We start from the raw sequence: 18251 nt of genomic DNA, 5'->3' as shown, positions 1-18251 counted from the left end.
AGGGCTCCCCAAAGTCCCAGGGCAGTGCCTGACCCACAGGCCATCCTGCCTCATTTTACACAGAGGCCCTGAGACCCCACTCAACCCTCTCTGTGTTTCTCCAGCTGTTTCACCCCCAGGGACCCCCCCAGTGTGCGATACAACCACGACGGAGATGCAGCCAGTGCTGGGGTGGAACACAGCTACTGATTAGCAGCTCCCTGCAGCGCCACCCAGCAGCACCCTGCTGAAACCACAGGGGGGCAGAATGGAGGCACCTGCCTTAGGAAACAGCCTAGATGCCAAGGTAACACCCCAAGTTTCGCAAAGGAAACACAGGACCCTTGAGGAACACAAGTGCCCAGCAGCTCAGATTTATGCACGGGGGTCAGCACTGGCTCTGAGGGCAGAGCGCCCCCTCCTGAGCCCCCTACCACATTCCCTGCAGCATCTGGGCTGCTCCTGAGAGGTCTCCCATTCAAATGTGGCCCTGGCTCCACCCTCCACCCACGCTCAGGTGCACAGCCATGCGCTCACACCCACGCTCTGGTGCACAGTCATGCGCTCACATCCACACTCTGGTGCACGGGCATGCACATGCCCACACTCTGGTGCACAGCCGTGCGCTCACAACCACACACTGGTGCACAGCTGTGCACTCACACCCACGCTCTGGTGCATGGGCATGCACATGCTCACACTCTGGTGCACAGTCGTGCGCTCACATCCACACTCTGGTGCAAAGCCATGCGCTCATACCCACACTCTGGTGCAAAGCTGTGCGCTCACACCCATGCTCAGGTACATTGCTGTATGCTCACACCCACACTCTGGTGCACAGCCATGCGCTCACAACCACGTTCAGGTGCATGGGCATGCACATGCCCACACACTGGTGCACAGTCGTGCGCTCACACCCACACTCTGGTGCACAGTCATGCGCTCACACCCACACTCTGGTGCACGGGCATGCACATGCCCACACTCTGGTGCAAAGCCGTGCGCTCACACCCACACTCTGGTGCACAGTCATGCACTCACACCCACACTCTGGTGCACGGGCATGCTCACACCCACACTCTGGTGCACAGCCGTGCGCTCACACCCACGCTCAGGTGCACAGGCATGCATATGCCCACACACTGGTGTACAGCCGTGCGCTCACACCCATGCTCAGGTGCACGGGCGCACGCCCCATGCCAGACGCACATACACGCAGGCATGTGCCCACCTGTTCCCCAAGCCACACACTCCCAGTGCTCTCCTCCAGCCTTGGGGGTCTGGCCCAGCCCCATGGCCCGGGTGTGCCATTAACTGGCTTAGAGCGCAGCCCCAGGATTCCTGCCTGACCTACAATGTAATCACCAGCTAAAGAGAAGAGGTTTAATTAAATGTAAGAGGGTTAGAGGTGGGCAGGTAGGGAGCAGAAGCTGTGCGTACGCACACACACACGCACACACACACACGCACACCTGTGCATTTACTAGCATCAAAGGATACGCAGCCAGCCCGAGAGAGAGAAGCTGCAGCCCAGAGTGAGGGGTGCAGCCAGCAGAACCAATCAGGAGCAGGGGGACTGTCCCCCTCACTCACCCAAAGCCCTTCCCCCCATCCCATGGCGTACCCCCCCCCCATTCTCCCTGCACTGCTCCTCTCCCATTGCCCCCTCCCGATCTCATTCCCCCCCCTTCAGGCCCCATTCTGTCTTGTCCCCCCCCAGCCTGGGGGGGTAACACACTCCAGCGGGGGCAGATGCTTCCGTACTGCCCAGCCCAGAATCTCCGGGCGGCCTCTTTAATTTCTGCAGCTGCGTTTCCATGGACACCGGCGAGCAGGCGGTGCAGTCGGTCAGTACCAGCATCCCAGCAAGCGGGTGGAGGGGAAGCGACCTTTGCAGCCGCCGGCCGTACTGATGGCAGAGAAGCCAGGGCAGCTACCGATCCAGCCTCCATCTCGCCTCAGCCAAACCCTGCTGTGCCAGCCCCTGACCGCGGCATCACCTCTACCCCTTCCAGGGGAGGCAGCGGGGGTCAGGCTGGGAGACAGCAGGAGAGCTGGCTCCCAGCCACTCGTCCCCTCCAATGAAGCTGACCCACGTCACCTCACAGGGGACGAGCGTTCAGAACAGCCTGGTGTCCTGCACCCCCCCATCTCCCCAGCCAGAATAATCAGGACCCCCAAAACGCAGCTCTCAGCACAGAAGTCAGGTAGTTCATTTCACATCCGCCTATAACCCCCATTCCCGTGACCTCCGAGTGCCTTGCCATCTTTAGTGTATTTGTCCTCCTAGCCCCGTTACAGATGGGGGAACTGAGGAACAGACAGGCCCGGATTCTTAAAGGTACTTGGGCACCTAACGCCCATCGGCTTCAATAGGAGTTAGGCGCCTACATACCTTTAAAAATCTGGCCTTAAGTGACTTGCCCAAGGTCACACCTATAGAATGTGGCAGAGCTGGGGATTGAACCTGAGTCCCAAGCCAGTGCTCTAACCATTAAGCCATCCTTCCTCTTACTTGGGCACTTGTCCCCTCCATTCCCCGCCAGCAGCCAGCTGCTCCTGCAGCACAAGGAACGAACAGCGAGCTTTCTGGGACATGGACAGCCCCATCCAGTGGGCTTAGAAAGCTTCTGGGGTGCTCTCCCATAACCCCGCTAATAAACCATCCTCCTGACAGGAGAGATGAAGCAGGCACCTCTAAAATCCAGCTAGACAATCTGAGGGACCTGGCGGGGCAGAGGCGGGAGCGCCAGCGCGGCGAGGGAACTGGCTTTCTGTTATGGGGCAATCTCCCCTCCCAGCTCAGAGCAGGGTCCAGATCTCACAGCTGAGGAGGCGGTAGAGACGGAGTCGGTCAACCTGCCCCTTCTGGGCCAAGCCTCACACACCCAAGAGCTGGTCGTGGGGAGCTCTTAAATCTGAGTCCAAACTTGGCGGCCTGGGCCCGTCTCCAGGGTCCACCTATGCCGGGTGTTCGGTGGAGAGCTGCCCAAACCCCGTGGGAGTTCAGGGGTGGTGAGGGGCACAGACTGAGGGTGCCCTGTGCCCACAATGGAAAGCAGGGCCCGGGCGACGTTTCACAATGCCAGCCCGGAAAGGGCGTGTCTTACCCAAGTCGGAGTTGGTAGCAGCCACAGGCATCTCAGCAGCTGGCATAGGGCTGGGGCGTCAGATGGCGAGCGCACCTCTGAACGGGCACACACAGGGATCTGCAGAGAGAGGAAAAGGTGAAAGCCAGTCACTCGCAGGGGGAAGAGGCGGGGACTAGCGGGAGGGGGCACAGGACACAGAGGAAAGGAGCTATATGGGGGAAGCCTATAGCCCCAGGATGCCATCAATCTAGCAACCCCTGCGCTACCCCTGCTGTGGGCATACAAGTCCCGTCCGGATTCCTGGCACATCAGGGCCCCGTGGGGAATGCCACCCGACTGCCAGTGGGGAGGGAGGGAGAGGGATAAGGAGACACAGCACATAGTGACCAGCCGCCCGCCTTCAGAGCCACTCTCCGCCCTTTCCCACCGGGGGTCACTGGAGCATCATCTCCACACGCAGGAGCCGAGGAGACGCCGAGTTCACCGGGCACCATGTGCCAGAAGAAGGGATGTTTGCAGTCTGAGGCAGGGGCAGCGGGGAGCTCCCCACCACCACCACCACCACAGCCAGCACTCCTGCTCCATCCCCCACAGCGCCCCCTGCTGGGAGGGTCTGGAGTACCTGGGAACCCCCGCCACCCACACAGCCAGCACTCCTGCTCCATCCCCCACAGCGCCCCCTGCTGGGGGAGGCTGGGACTGGAGTACCTGGGAACCCCCGCCACCCACACAGCCAGCACTCCTGCTCCATCCCCCACAGCGCCCCCTTCTGGGAGACAACAGGAACCTTGTCTGCAGTTGTTTCCCTAAAATCCTGCCCGGGAAGGGGATTGCTACTGGAACGGCATTCACCCTTTCAGTGCCGGAGGGAGCCCACGCCCTGAAAAGCCACCCGTCACCCCACATTCCCACCCGTCCACGGCAGCGACAGCCTCCCGGGGCCGGTGAACTCAAGGGGGTTAAAATCTAGTCGGCTCAGGACCCCGGAGCAACAGCAGGCTGCCCTGTACGAGGCCTCGCCCGTCTAGCGCCCCTTGTGGCAGGGAAGAGCCAGGACCCATCTATGATGCCTGCAAAGGGGGGCGCATCTGTCCAGGCTGCCGGCCACAGCCAGACCCTGTGGTTCTCTCGGCCTCTCCCAGCTCCGAATCCCGGCCTGGAGCCAGCCGCCAAACAAGGGATGGCTGAGCCCACAGCGTCCTCTCAGGACGGGGCTGCGCTGAGGAAACAGGGCCATGGACAAGCTGCTGGCACACTGAGGAGATGCTAATTCCCCGGTTGCCATAGCAACACTGGAGCGGGAGAACAATATGGAAGCAGTGGGAGCCGCCCGAGAGCCCACCCCTCAAGGTTACCGCCCTTTGGAGATGCTGCCAGGGAGCTGGCTAGGGATCCGAGCTGGTCGGGGAGGACGGGGGAAGGACAGGTCGCAAGGGGAGGGCCCGTGGGCCCTTCTCCCAGTCCAGGACAGGGCCGGTCCCTATGGTGCTAAGTGACGCTGCTCCTGAAGCCATGTGGGCTGCAGGACCACCTCTGCACCTGACAGGCCATCAGGGTCAACTAGAGAGGCCCCTGGTGCTGCCGCTGCAGGTGATCCAGATTCACCTGAGCACAGTGTGAACCGGTCAGCCCACTTCCCTTCCACCCAGGGGCAATGCAGGCCCATCTAACTGCTCCACGCTGCTGGGGGAGATTCCAAAAAGGCTGGTTTGCCCGGCTTTGTAGCCCCCGTGTGCTGGGAGCTGGCCTCCGGGGGCCACAGCTCTCCGCACCTTCCCGCCCACGTACTGTTTGTGAACTCCTCAGGGAAGAGACTCGGCGTCGAATTCCTCCCTGCTTCGGCGACATGCCACCTCCGGTCACAGGAGGCAACATCTAGATCAGCTTCTCCTCCAACCCACCCCCCACCCCCCCAGCTTTGAAAGGCCCCGTGCCTGAAACAACCTCTCTACAAAGCAGGGATGGGCACCACCTTCCCCAGGCTGCTCGCATGCGGGCTCTGTCCCCAGCCAGCCTCTTTGCTCCACTCCTGCTGTCAAACTCCAGGCCTCTCCCACCCCTTCCCCTCCCCACACACACACACACACACACTTGGGAATGCAGCCATGTGAAATGAACATGCCCGGTCTTAGCAGCTGTCAGAGCATCAATTTCATTCTTTTGGGGCAAAGCGACAAACAGGTCACATTTTGGGGTGTGGGGGAGGAATTGGGCCCTCCAGGCTAGGACACAAGAACTGAAACAGCGACTCAGTTGCTTTCCCTGCTCTGTGCTTTAAGGGTTAACTCTCTCTCCCGCCCCACCCACCAGATCACAAATCCAGATACCTGAGCACCTGGGCAGGTGCCTTTGGAATGTTCCCTGGCCAGAAGCCACATGCACATTGGTCTGGGGGCGGGGGGAGGGGGGGGGAAGAGCGGAGCTCAGGAGAGTGAATGGGGCAGATACCAGTTTCAGCCTGAACGCCATGCTGTGCCGGTGGCACTGTGCCTGTGCCGATCTGGACTCTGCCAGTCCGGCATTGCACAAACCTGTGTCTGATCACACCAGCCAACTCCGCTGCTGGACCCAGCCGACCCTAACAAAGAAAACCAGGAAGGAGGGACGAATAGAAACATTATCACTGGCGTCAGTGAGGTGCTCTGGACTCAGAAGGCAGCATGAGAGGAGGATGGGGGATGCTCCCATAGGAGCGTGAAGAGCATCCCGGATGGCCCGTATGAGCTGGAGATGGTTGGTACGAGATAGAGCAGCCATCCGGCAGCTGCCCAGGTTAGCACCAATCTCAGCCGTAGCTGGAGTGAGCTTAGACCTGTCCCATTCTGCCCCATCCCTGGCACTGAGTGGAGAGAATCCCGAGTGACAGGCAGAGGGAATCTCCATGAGAAGGATGGAATCGGAGTTCGTTTCATGGAGGGGGTTGCACACTCCAAACCAGGGAATGAGCTCGGCCTGCCTGAGCAAACAGGACAGCAATCCTGCTCCCAGCGAAGGCTCCCGTGTGGCAGCTTGGCTGAAGAAGGATGAGCCCACGACCCGGACTGCAGCATCTTCATGCCTGGGGCCATGAGGAGCTGCGATAATTCCTGGATCTGGCTGAGCCCAGAGGCTGGGAGCAGGAATCTTGGGGATGGCTCCATCCATGTGGCTTCCTCCTACCGCCCTGAGACGTGCCGCCAGGCTCGGAGTGGGAGTCCCAGCTTAGGGTATGAATCTGCAGCCGCATCAGAAAGCCATCCGCATTCCCGGGGTGCAGATGCGCGTTCATTGTTCCGGGAGGGATGCTGACACGACCTCACCGGGCGGGAAACGTCCCAACCAGTGTCGCGATGAGGAGAGAGCACCAAGGGGAGAACACGTAGCCCACACGCCCACTAAGGGCAGTTCAGTGGGTGCACAGCAACAGACTGGGGGCGGAGGAGATCTACAAGGCCACATAGTGTTTTCTGGCTCCACCCGTGAGCGTGGAAGTCAAGGTTCCATCCTAGGTCCCATCCTAGGTCCTATTCCCAGAGCGAGGAAGGAGTGCGGCCTAGTGGTTAGAACAGGGTCCAGGGAGCCAGGACACACCGGTCTCCGTTTCTAATGTATGAATCGCTATTGTCTGTCACTAATTTGCACTGGCTGCACGGCATCCACCTTCATTACAAGTTCCCTTTGACCACACACGCACACACACACACACACACACACAGCACTCTCCTGACACACACACACACAGTGCTCCCCTGACACACACACACGTGCATACACACACACACAGCGCTCCCCTGACACACACACACAGCACTCCCCTGACACACACACATACACACACACACAGAGCGCTCCCCTGACACACACACACACACAGAGCGCTCCCCTGACACACACACATGTGCACACACACACAGCGCTCCCCTGACACACACACACAGCACTCCCCTGACACACACACACGTGCACAGAGCACTCCCCTGACACACACACACATGTGCACACATACAGCGCTCCCCTGACACACACACAGACACAGCGCTCCCTGACACACACACATGTGCACACATACAGCGCTCCCCTGACACACACACAGACACAGCACTCCCTGACACACACACATGTGCACACACACACAGCGCTCCCCTGACACACACACACAGCACTCCCCTGACACACACACACGTGCACAGAGCACTCCCCTGACACACACACACATGTGCACACATACAGCGCTCCCCTGACACACACACAGACACAGCGCTCCCTGACACACACACATGTGCACACATACAGCGCTCCCCTGACACACACACAGACACAGCGCTCCCCTGACACACACACATGTGCACACATACAGCGCTCCCCTGACACACACACAGACACAGCACTCCCTGACACACACACATGCACACATACAGCGCTCCCCTGACACACACACACAGCGCTCCCCTGACAGACTCCAGCCCTGATCTAAGAGGCACTTGGTGGTGACAGGGGGATCCTGCCTCCCAGCTCAGCACTCCCTGAACTGACAACACTGTCTGAGGAGAATCTACAGGCTCCCACCACATCCTCCTCAGCCAGTTCTCAGGGCCACGCTGCCTAGGCCGCAGCTGGGCTCCGGGGCCCGGTTCTTCAGTGCGCTGCCCCTTGTCGCAGCACAGGGGCGAAACACTGCCCGGTGATATTCTCTGCACGCGGGTAAAGGACAGCACACACTGCGCGGCCGTGGGGAATCCGGCCTGGTGGCTTTCCACTGCCCATCTCTCATTGCGTTTCATTTCTTCCACGTTGCCTCTCTGCCACCCCGCAGCCTCGCCTCTAACCATAGGCCGGGGGCAGATGTTTCTGACGGACAGATGTCAGCGCAGTGGTCCCAGGATACGAGCGAGACAAGCTGAGCAAGGGAGCGTCTTCTTTGGACCCACTTGGAGAGTACCAGCTTGCGAGCGACGCAGGGCCGTTCTGCGGGGCGGACGTGGTGAACAAAGCTACTGATTGAGCCGGGCCCAGATGGGCAGCCCTGCTGAATCCAGCCATTCTTCAGCACCCGCGGGTCCCAAACTGGTGGCGATGAGCAGCGTGGGTGGGAGTGACTGGCAGTGAGCTCACCCCTCGGAACCCCGCCCCCACCCAATCTTGATACCACCCAGGTCATTTGCTCTCATGCGGAACCTCGGGTCCCACAGCCCGGCAGCTGAGACGTCAAACTTCACAATTGGTTCATGATGTGAAACCCACCGACACCCCCCCCCAGCTTGCGGGGCAAGGGGGGACTCAAACCAAGAGCTAGTAACACCCCCCCAACCCATTCAGAAAGCAGCTACTTTGATTATTACGTAACAACATGTTGCTCTTCGACATGCCCCAAGCGACGCACAGCCGGAAGCTGAAATTCGCATCTTTACCTGGGGAGGGACACAGCTGGGGGAGTGAAATCCACCAGCGGAGAAAATAAAATCCATGACCCCTCCCTCACTGCCCCCTCCTCAAAAAAAAAATCAGTGCCAACAAATCCAAGAGATGAGTCCCGCAATAGTAGGAATTCTGCAGCCCACACAAAGCCAGAGGCGGGGCTTAATTTGGGCTTGGCAGTTCATAGCCCCGGCACCTCTGGGCCGGGCACTTCAGGGCCCCGGGGCCACTCTGGGCCAGGCCCTTCAGGGCCCCGGGGCCCTGCTGGGCTTGGCAGTTCATAGCCCCAGCACCTCTGGGCCAGGCCCTTCAGGGCCCCGGGGCCCTGCTGGGCTTGGCAGTTCATAGCCCCGGCACCTCTGGGCCAGGCCCTTCAGGGCCCCGGGGCCCTGCTGGGCTTGGCAGTTCATAGCCCCGGCACCTCTGGGCCAGGCCCTTCAGGGCCCCGGGGCCCTGCTGGGCTTGGCAGTTCAGAGCCCCGGCACCTCTGGGCCAGGCCCTTCAGGGCCCCGGGGCCCTGCTGGGCTTGGCAGTTCAGAGCCCCGGCACCTCTGGGCCAGGCCCTTCAGGGCCCCGGGGCCATGTTGGGCTTGGCAGTTCATAGCCCCGGCACCTCTGGGCCTGCTGCATCAGTTATGAATGTAAAAAGAAAAAATTGATTGAGCCCCGGGGCGCCTCTTTCATTACAAATTAAGCCCTGGCCAGAGGGGAGGAGAAGCCAAGGGGATCCGGGGAGCTGGCTGCCCCCGGGGGAGGCGAGGAAGATGGTCAGAGACGCAGCTCGCTGGGCACCTATTGAAACCACCCGGTCTCGCCCAGCGCCCGGCTGGCGGAGCAAGGAGGCACTTCTCCTGGCAGGGATCCAGGCGTGGAAACGGGGGGGGGGGCGGGGGGGGAGGTTTGAAACTGACCCTCTCAGGTGGCTGAAACTGGCTGATGGAGTGGGGATTGGTCCTGCCTGGAGCAGGGGGCTGGACTAGATGCCTCCTGAGGTCCCTTCCAGCCCTGAGTCTCTGCTTCATTGCACATCAAAGGGGGACCCCAACAGCAGCCCTGGGGAGGGCGGGGGGAGAGGTCAGTTTAGCAGCTGCTCCCGGATCCCGCAAGGGGGCGGGGGCTCTTACCTGCCCCGGCGGCGCTGCTCCGAGGCCCCGAGCTCGCTGGGATGCGCGGCGCTGCGCGGCGGGGCGGTGCTGGGCTCGCTTCGCTCCTGCCGCTCGCTTGCCAGTCTCCGCGCTGCCTCTGGGGCTCTTAAAGCAGCAACGCCGCTGGAAAGGAGCTGGCTGGGTCCCACCAGCGAGCCGGGGACCGAGCTGGCGGCTGGTCCGTTTCAACCCAGTGGGTTTCAACCGGGGCTCCAGAGACCCCAGTCTACGTCTAAGATCAGCCGGGTGTGTGAATAACCTGATCTGCTCCCCTCCCTTGCAGATCTGACTTGAGCCAGCAGGGGCTGTAGGGGGCATCAGTTATCTCCTGCAAACTGGGGGGGAAGCAGGGTGCAAGGGAGGGGCTGTTTCCAATAGACCATTTTGAAAGAGCACCAGGGTCATTTTTTAGGGGCTGAGGCAAAGGGCAGAGCCAAGGCCGGGCTAAGGCTGTGGGATCGGATGGGCCCTAAGGCGTGGTGGGGTCAGAATGAAGGGGATGCGGCTGGATGAGTGAATGGGAAGCGGGGGAGTGAATGGGGGGATAGGAGAGCAGAGGGTCCATCGAGGGTGGGTGAATGGGGGAACAGGAACGCAAAGGAGTGAACGGGGAGGGGATCGGCTCCTTTCCCTCCCAGAATTGGCAGGGAAGCGCTGATCATTCCTGCCCACAAAGCGCTTTGAGATCTCAATGAAGGTGTGCCCCTTCCCTCCCCCCCTCCCCCCCCCCCACAAACACCGTTTACATGGACAGGCACGGGCCTCAGGACTGGCTCAGGTGGGGAGGATATTACCAGAGGTTCCCCACAATCAGCCCTACCCTACTCCTTGCCCCTCTGCCTGCCCCTGCCCTGGGTACTTGGGGGGGCACCAGGAGCCTGCTCACCAGCTGGGGTGCTCGGCAGGCGCCGGGGAGGTGTGGGGCTGTGGGTCCAGACAAAGGCCGGGGAAGGGATTTCCTCATGGGGAGGCTCTAGGGCCTGGATTCCATTCCCCCCCACACACACACACACCAGGGTCCATGTGCCAGTGTAATGGGACCAGACCTTCCAGGCACTGAGTGTGGGGGGGGGGATTCTCTCCTACCCCAGGGAAGTACAGGGGCTTGCTCCCACGGAGGTCACCCTGCTGTGGGACCATTCACCAGCCCGTTCCTCCCCCTCTCATACAGCTGCCCTGGGCCTCAGTGATACCCCTCTTGCCCCCTGGTCATTCACCCCTGCCAAGCAGATGCTGGCTCCACGCTCCCTCCCCCCAGCAACCCCCATCCCTGGTGATTCGAATCTCAGCAGGCCCCCCCTGTGAATGCACAAACACACACACACAGACACACGCACACCCCAGCCATCAGGATGTCCCAACCCCTGACACCCCACAGCCGTGCTGTCCCCCCCCGCCCGCCTCCACCCACACAACTGGGTGTCTGCACTCCCCTCACTCCAGATCAAACAGCAGCAAACCGATGGTGACTTACACCCAGATTTATTGTGCTGATCATTATTCACATTAGTCTACCCAGGAACCAAGGGACAGAGAGAGACAGTGGCAGCTGTGGTGTTGGTTGACTTTGAAGCAGGCGGCCCCGGGGGGCACAGGAGGGGGGGGAAGAGAGGAGAATCACAGAGGGATCAGCGCCGGGGCCTTTTCCTGTTTGCCCCAAGGTGGCTTCCGCTCAGGATCACGCCCTGAAATGATCAAAAAGACTCAGTTAGGATCCCAGGGACCCAGTCAGCACCACTTCCTGTCCAGGATAAAGAGCCACCTGTTAGCTTAGGGGAGTCACAACCCCAAAACTCTCCAGCCAAGAGTCCCACGGCTTAGCCTGGGTTAGAGATCGATACTTGCCCTGCACCCAAACCGTCTCCTCCTCTCCTCTGCTCCTCCCCCCACTCATGTCCCAGGACCCCCAGAGCAGCTCTCTGAGGACGGTGCCCAGCTGTATCCAGGACCCGGCAGGTCTCCTGATTCATGCAGGTCAGGGTCCCCCCCCCCGCGCTGCTTGTGTAAATGTCTTTCCAGACTGCCGTCCCCCTTGCAGGAGGCGGATGGGTCTTGCATCCCCCAAGTTTCACCTCACTTAAAAACTACTTGCTTACAAAAACCGGACGTCAAAATACAAACATGTCCCAGCGCACTAGTACTGGCAAATTGCTGCCTGTCTCGTGTTTACCATGTAATTATCAAATAAATCCACTGGAATATAAATATTGTCCTTACATTTCAGTGTATAGACTACAGAGCCATATCAACAAATCATTGTACGACATTTTAGTTTGTACTGGCATCGCTAAGTGCTTTTTATGTCGCCTGTTGTAAAACTAGGCAAGTATCTAGATGAGCTGCTGTACCCCCTGGAAGATCTCTGCGGACCCCCAGGGGTACATGTGCCCCTGCTTGAGAACCACCGGGCTAGAGCACCACGGTTTTGGGGTGTGTGAGTCCAGCACTTGGTCCAAGCCTGGGGATACAAATCATATGTCTTAGGAAGTGGGATTTGGATTCCTTATGCCCTACGACCTCTCTGCCCTGCCGCTTCTCACATCCACCGCCGCAGCCAACCGCAATGGGGAAACCCATCCGCTTGACGGGTCTGCTGAACCGATCAGCTGTCTCTGGCTGGGTCTGTACAGCGCCTTGCACCTCAGAACCCAGGCCTGGGTGGAAGCATCTAGGCACTGCCATAAAACAAACAGGAAAACAGCAGCTCAGTGCCACCTAGGGTGACCAGATGTCCTGATTTTATAGGGACAGTCCAGATATTTGGGGGGGTTTCTTATATAGTCGCCAATTACTTCCCACCCCCTGTCCCGACTTTTCACACTTGCTATCTGGTCACCCTAGTACCGAGCCAGCTCCCAGGGTGTGACTGGGGACTGCAGCCCAGACCTTCAGCCCCCTCCCACGCGAGCTAAAGGCATGATCCCTTGGCTGGAAGCAACAGGGCTTGCTGTCCCTGGGGGCTGCCCCTAGATGGAGACATGGAAATGGGAATTACAGGAGGGATCTTGTCCCCTCCTCCCAAGTGTGAGCAGGTCCAATGCTCTGCTGGGCCCCCCCGAGCCCCGGCCACCACCTCAGAGCAGCAGCCCCCCTCCCTGGGGGCTGTAGGGCTGCAGGAGGTTCTGGTGGGGCAGGTGTGACGCTGGGCAAGTGCAGGCAGAAGCCAGGACCCCTGTAAAGAGGCTTCGCCCCCAGCTCCACCCTCTGTTACTAACACGCCAACGGCCGCCCCGCCGCAGAGACGCTTCCTCCACCGTCCTCGGGCCGCTCCTCGCTTCTCAACCCAACCGAGCGCTCGCCACAATATTTTCATTCCCTCCCCCCTTATTTAATGAGAAGAGTTTGTGGAGTTTATAGAGCTAGACTGAGGAGCCTACTAAGATCTTGGGATGGAGAAAGGAACAAATGGATGTGTATGGGAGAGGGAGGGATGGCAGGTTGGTATGGGATAGCAAGGGATGGAGGGATGAGTGTGTATGGGATAGCGAGGGATGGCTGGATGGTGGGTGGGTGGGCATGGGATAGTGAGGGATGGATGGTGGGTGGGTGGATATGGGATAGTGAGGGATGGATGGATGGATGGTGGGTGGGTGGATATGGGATAGCGAGGGATGGGTGGGTGGGTGGATATGGGATAGCGAGGGATGGATGGATGGATGGTGGGTGGGTGGATATGGGATAGCGAGGGATGGATGGTGGGTGGGTGGATATGGGATAGCGAGGGATGGATGGGTGGATGGATATGGGATAGTGAGGGATGGATGGATGGTGGGTGGGTGGGTGAGTATGGGAGAAAGGGAGGGATGGGTAAGGGATAGCGAGGGATGGATGGTGGGTGGGTGGATATGGGATAGTGAGGGATGGCTGGATGGTGGCTGGATGGTAGGTGTGGATGGGATAGCGAGGGATGGGTGGGTGGGTAGGTAGAGGGATGGGTGGGTGGGTAAAGGGAGGGGTGGGTGGATGGTGGGTGGGTATGGGAGGGAGGGAGGGATGGGTAAGGGATAGTGAGGGATGGATGGGTGGGTAGGTAGAGGGAGGGGTGGGTGGATATAGGACACAGAGAGAGAGAGAGAGAGAGAGAGAGAGAGAGGGAGAGAGGATATTCCCCTGCAGCCGATTCAGCCCAAACAGGACAAGCTTCTGCTAGTTCCTGAGACTCAGTCAATGACACTGACCAGACAGCCTGAAACTGACCACCCAGGCCGCTGGGAGAAGTGCCCAGGAGAGGGTACCAGCGCTGCTGCTCAAACCCTCCCACTTGCAGGCAGGGCCGGCTCCAGGCACCAGCTTACCAAGCAAGTGCGTGGGGCGACCACTCCGGACAGGGGCGGCACGTCCAGCTGTTCGGCGGCAATTCAGCGGACGGTCCCTCACTCTTGCTCGGAGCGAAGGACCTTCCGCCGAATTGCTGCCGCAGATCGCGATCGCAGCTTTTTTCGTTTTGTTTTGGTTTTTGTTTGTTTGTTTGGCTGCTTGGGGCGGCCAAAACCCTGGAGCCGGCCCTGGTTGCAGGGGTTGCTCCATGATGCCGCTGAGGAGCCATGTCCGTTTCAACGCTCTGATTTTAGCCTTGCGTCACGGTTCTTTCCCGGGGGAAAGCCCCACACCTGGCCCCGTAAGGCTGAACAGGGAGCAGGGTTTGTTCAGCAGCTGGGGCCTGGTCTCCTTCCTCTGCGGCCCCTTCAGCTCCCTCCTCACACAGAGGGCGCGATGCCAACCCTAGAGACATGGTCTGTCAGTGCCACCTAGTGGGCACAGTGGGAACGCTGAATGCGAAGGCCCCCGCCCCGCCCATGTTCCTAAGCCCTTGGGCATAACACTGTCTTTATGTAGCACTTTTTCCGGGGGTTATCCGGGCGCTTTGCAAACAGGCATCAACGCAGCCTCACAACGATCCTGGAGGCTCAACAGTATCGATATCCCCACCGTAGAGATGGGGAAACTGAGGCCCCGAGAAGGGAAGTGACTTGCCCAAGGTCACACAGCAGCCCAGTGGTACAGCTGGGAATAGAACCCAGGAGTCCTGAGACTCCCAGCCCCCTGCTCTCACCACGCTGCTGCCCATTCCAGCACACCCCAAACCTCTCCGTGATATTTCCTGCAACTACAGAGCTCTGAGCCCCCCCCCCCCAACCTCTCCCGTGCATCCGCTGCCCCCCACAACCAAGGCCTGTTGCAGGCATCCGGTGCGCTGTGAGCTGGGGTCAGAACGGGGCTCCGAGCAGGGCAGGGAGACAGAGCAAAAGCCCAGGAACTCTCGTAAAGCCGGACAGAGACACCCTCACAAGAGTGACTTCGGTACCAGCCAGACAACTCGTCCTCCAGCAAAGTAACTGATCTGGAACCAGCCCCTCCTGCCCTCGTCTCTGTCCCCACCCCTTGCTGAAATGCAGCTGCCTCTGGGGTGGAAGGTGGCCAGTTCTCCACAGCTCCTGCCGCACAACAGATTAGAGCAGGAGGTGAAGAAGAACACGATCACCAGAAATTTCACAGGGAGGCAGAAGGTGATCGCCCAGCTCGGAACCTGGCCACCTGGTTGGGGCCTGGCTTGTATGCCCCACCCAAAAACCAGCCCCTCCAGGATCACAGCGCCCCCTAGCGCCGCGCCGTGTTCTGTAGGAGCTCAGAGGATAGCGAATCCCTCTGACTCACCAACACCACAGACCGCAGCTCCGGCTGCCCCCTGATGTGGGATGGGGCTGCCGGGAAGGGCGTCCCTTACTGGCTTACTGGTCTGCCAGTCACCGGACGGTAACAGATGAACAAGTAGGCACACATGCCCCATTCCTGAGCTCCTTCCCAGAACAGATCTTACCTGGCGGGTTTAGCATCCAGAGGGGTCATAGGGGTCTCCGCAGAGCATCCGGCTGCTGGATCTCTTGCCGTATCTAGGGGGGGCGGGGGAGAAAAGCATGCAGCCAGTCATTGCTTCGGAGATGGCCCTAGGGGAGACAGGGCCGTGGGCTGGGACTGGGAAACCCGTCCGTCCGGGAGGCCAGGCCAGAGGCGCGCAGACGACTACCCCCGGCTTAGCCGAGCCACTTACCTGGGCCGCGTGACCATGTTGAGATACTGCTGCAGCTCGTTGTAGAACTGGACCAGGTCCTCCACGGGGGCATCGTCCCCGGGGTACTTGGGGTGCGAGGGGGCAGCGCTGCCCAGGTGCCCCAGGAGCAGGGCCACGCAGCAGGTGAGGGAGAAGAGGGAAGCCCAGCGCCTGCAGGGGGCGACCATCTGGGGGAGGAGAGAAGGGAGAGCGTGAGCCGGTGAGACGAGGCGACAGCCCCCCGAGTGGGCTGGGACTGGAGGGGAGGCCAGCGCGGGGCTGGGGAGAGAGAGCCGGGGTATGGACACCACCCAGGGGGAGGAGAGAGACAGGCTGAATGGGGCCCCAGCGTGGAGAGTGCCGGGCTGGCAGTGCCAGCGTGGGGACAGGCAAAGGCAGGTGGAGAGGAGCGGGGCGAGCTCGTGCCATGCTGCTCAAGGGGTCCTTGGCGACGGGGGAGAGGGGGATCCAGCCGCGTTGCCATAGAAACGGCTGCGGTGGATGCCATGGGGGCAGGGAGGAGAGGGCCGGCCCCAGCAGAGACGCCGGTAGGACCCCAGGACAACAGGGGGGGGAGGGGGCGAGCTTTTGGGTTTCTCGACTACTCCAGGGGTGGCGGCCGGCCCCAGGGGAATCAGCAGGGCTCAGGGAGGCCACTGGGAGGCGGTGCGGCTGGAGGACGTGCCAGCGAGCCCTGGAGGAGGAGAGCACCGGAGGGTGCCTGATTTGTCAGGAGATGGTGCTGGCTTGTGTGGGAAATGCACACGCATGCCCTGTACTCGTGAGCGCACGCACAACCATTCACGTGCGCCCTGGGCTCGTGACTGCACGCACTTGCCGTGCGCTCACCACTACACGCGCACACACACGCCCAGCCGTCCGTGTATGTGCATGCAGACACAGACACACACACGCAAGTACACAAGGGAATACTTGCAGTCGCTGGCATACGCATAGCTATCTGCCCCTGCTCACATCTGTGCTCGCACCCCCACTCACAGACGTGCGTCCCCTCATGCTTGCACGCTGGGATGCGCACGCCAACACCCGTACACACGTACATTCAGACATGCCGACACACGCATGCTCACACGCACACAGACACACTCGCCCATTCACACAGACCTGGCCAGACACCCAGCACCACACACACAGACATTTCCATCCCCCAGGCTCCAGATCCCAAACCCCTGCCGCTCCCTCTATCTATCCAGGGGGGAAACGTCACGTTTTGTGTCCGAAGGCAGCCAACCCTCCCGCCAGGACCCACCAGCTACTGGCACTCTGGCAAGCAACGCCCCCAGCCCTGCTGCCCCAAATCCGCCCTCTGCTCTTCCTGCACTGGTACTGAGAGAGGGTGTGGGAGACCCCCCGAGCCAGTCCTCCACCTCCCAGCCCCGGGAATCCCAGGGCACTCCCCAGAACTATGGGGCGTTTGTGCCACAGATGTGCATGGCGCTGTACGGCACGAACGCAGATACGCTCCCCTGCCCTAGGCAGAGGGCACCAACGCTGGGTGCTGGCAGGCTTGCCCGCTGCATGTCGGGGAGGAGAGGGCAGGGACCCATTCCTCCCTCCCACTGAATCCCCCCGCGCCCCAAGTCCCAGCCCCGTGTTCTTACCCTGATCCAACGGGGTGCGGTGCAGAGGTGCAGTGCGACACAGGGGTGCTGGTGGCCTGGCTGAGTCCCTCCGCGGTCTGCACTGCCGGAGCCAGCTCCGGAGGTTTATATCTCCCCTTACACCCCCCCAAGCCCCCACCTTCCGCCTGTCCCTGCGTCATCGCTTCCCCGCTCTGGGCAGATGCTCTGATGTCACCCTCCGCTCGCGTCGCCCACCCCTGCCGGGCAGTGGGTCGAAGTCCCCCCTCCCCAAGCAGTCTCCCTAGCATGGTGGCTGTTTCTTCCCTTTGCTTAACTCTGGGGAGGAACCAGGAGCTATAAAGGGGGCGCCCCACAGACAGACACAGGGCGATCCAGGATCCCCATGCCCCCAAGGGGTGAGATCTGGGCTCTGCGGGGGTCTCCGGCTGGGAGAGGATCTCAGCTCTCCAGAAGATGCCCATTGCGATGATGTGCTAAGGGCGGACTTGCCCTGACATCTCCCTGGGGGAGGGGCCACTGGAGACACCCCAATGTGCCCCCTCTCCTCCCCCAGCCCAGCTCTGGGACCCCACTCACCTGGGAAGGGCGAGCTCCCATGCAGAGGCGGGGGGCCCCCATGACAGGCTCCTGTGTGGGAACAGGTGCCCATTGTTCAGCGCCTGGGGAGGTGGGGTTAATATTTCACCAGGTCAGTCGACCCTCCCAGCCCCCTGCAGAGAGCTGCCTGCTCCCACCGACTTCCGAGAGCCAAGGGGGACGAGGGGTCCAGACCTTTCACCGGGGAGAAGGGGACCGACAAGGTACCCAGGATGGGCCAGAAGGTGTCTGGCCCAAGACCACCCGGTAAGTCAGCAGCAGAGCCCGGCCTAGAACCCAGAAGTCCTGATGTCCCATCCCCTGCTCCCACCACCAGCCCCCTCACTCAGCTGCTTCATTGACCCAAGGGGCCTTGTGTTTGCAGAGGGGTCTCTCCCCCCAGCGTGCTCAG

At 60.8% G+C, this 18251-nt stretch overlaps 2 protein-coding genes across 4 annotated transcripts in view; both read right to left on the bottom strand.

Annotated features, from left to right (window-relative positions):
* MPP2 (MAGUK p55 scaffold protein 2) overlaps window positions 1-9658 on the bottom strand; it is a 45661-nt gene extending 36003 nt beyond the window's left edge. For 2 of the 3 annotated variants that reach the window (XM_054014624.1, XM_054014625.1), the window contains exon 1: window positions 3090-3179. In XM_054014624.1, the coding sequence (XP_053870599.1) occupies window positions 3090-3135 (46 nt within the window). In that variant the 5' untranslated portion in view covers window positions 3136-3179. Of the gene's footprint in view, window positions 1-3089; window positions 3189-9589 lie in introns of those variants that run through there. The other variant, XM_054014626.1, reaches the window with a different exon arrangement.
* Window positions 9659-11076: 1418 nt separating this feature from the next.
* LOC128829300 (pancreatic hormone-like) lies at window positions 11077-17346 on the bottom strand. The gene is made up of 4 exons (XM_054014668.1): window positions 17282-17346; window positions 15660-15847; window positions 15429-15501; window positions 11077-11295 (listed from the first exon to the last, which is right to left on the bottom strand). Exons 2-3 carry the CDS (start codon window positions 15845-15847, stop codon window positions 15438-15440), a joined length of 252 nt encoding a protein of 83 aa, XP_053870643.1. The 5' UTR covers window positions 17282-17346; the 3' UTR covers window positions 11077-11295; window positions 15429-15437.
* Between the last annotated feature and the right edge of the window lie 905 nt (window positions 17347-18251).

Source organism: Malaclemys terrapin, chromosome 25 (genome assembly GCF_027887155.1).
Source record: "Malaclemys terrapin pileata isolate rMalTer1 chromosome 25, rMalTer1.hap1, whole genome shotgun sequence".
Classification (NCBI taxonomy): Eukaryota; Metazoa; Chordata; order Testudines; family Emydidae; genus Malaclemys; species Malaclemys terrapin.
This window is presented reverse-complemented; position numbering and strand designations above follow the sequence as displayed.

Excerpts from the sequence above, each read along its gene's own strand:
- LOC128829300 (XM_054014668.1), bottom strand. The coding sequence starts at position 15,847 with ATGGTCGCCCCCTGCAGGCGCTGGGCTTCCCTCTTCTCCCTCACCTGC. Across the intron at positions 15,502-15,659 it reads AACATGGTCACGCGGCCCAG|ATACGGCAAGAGATCCAGCA; the intron begins GTAAGTGGCTCG and ends CGCCCCCCCTAG.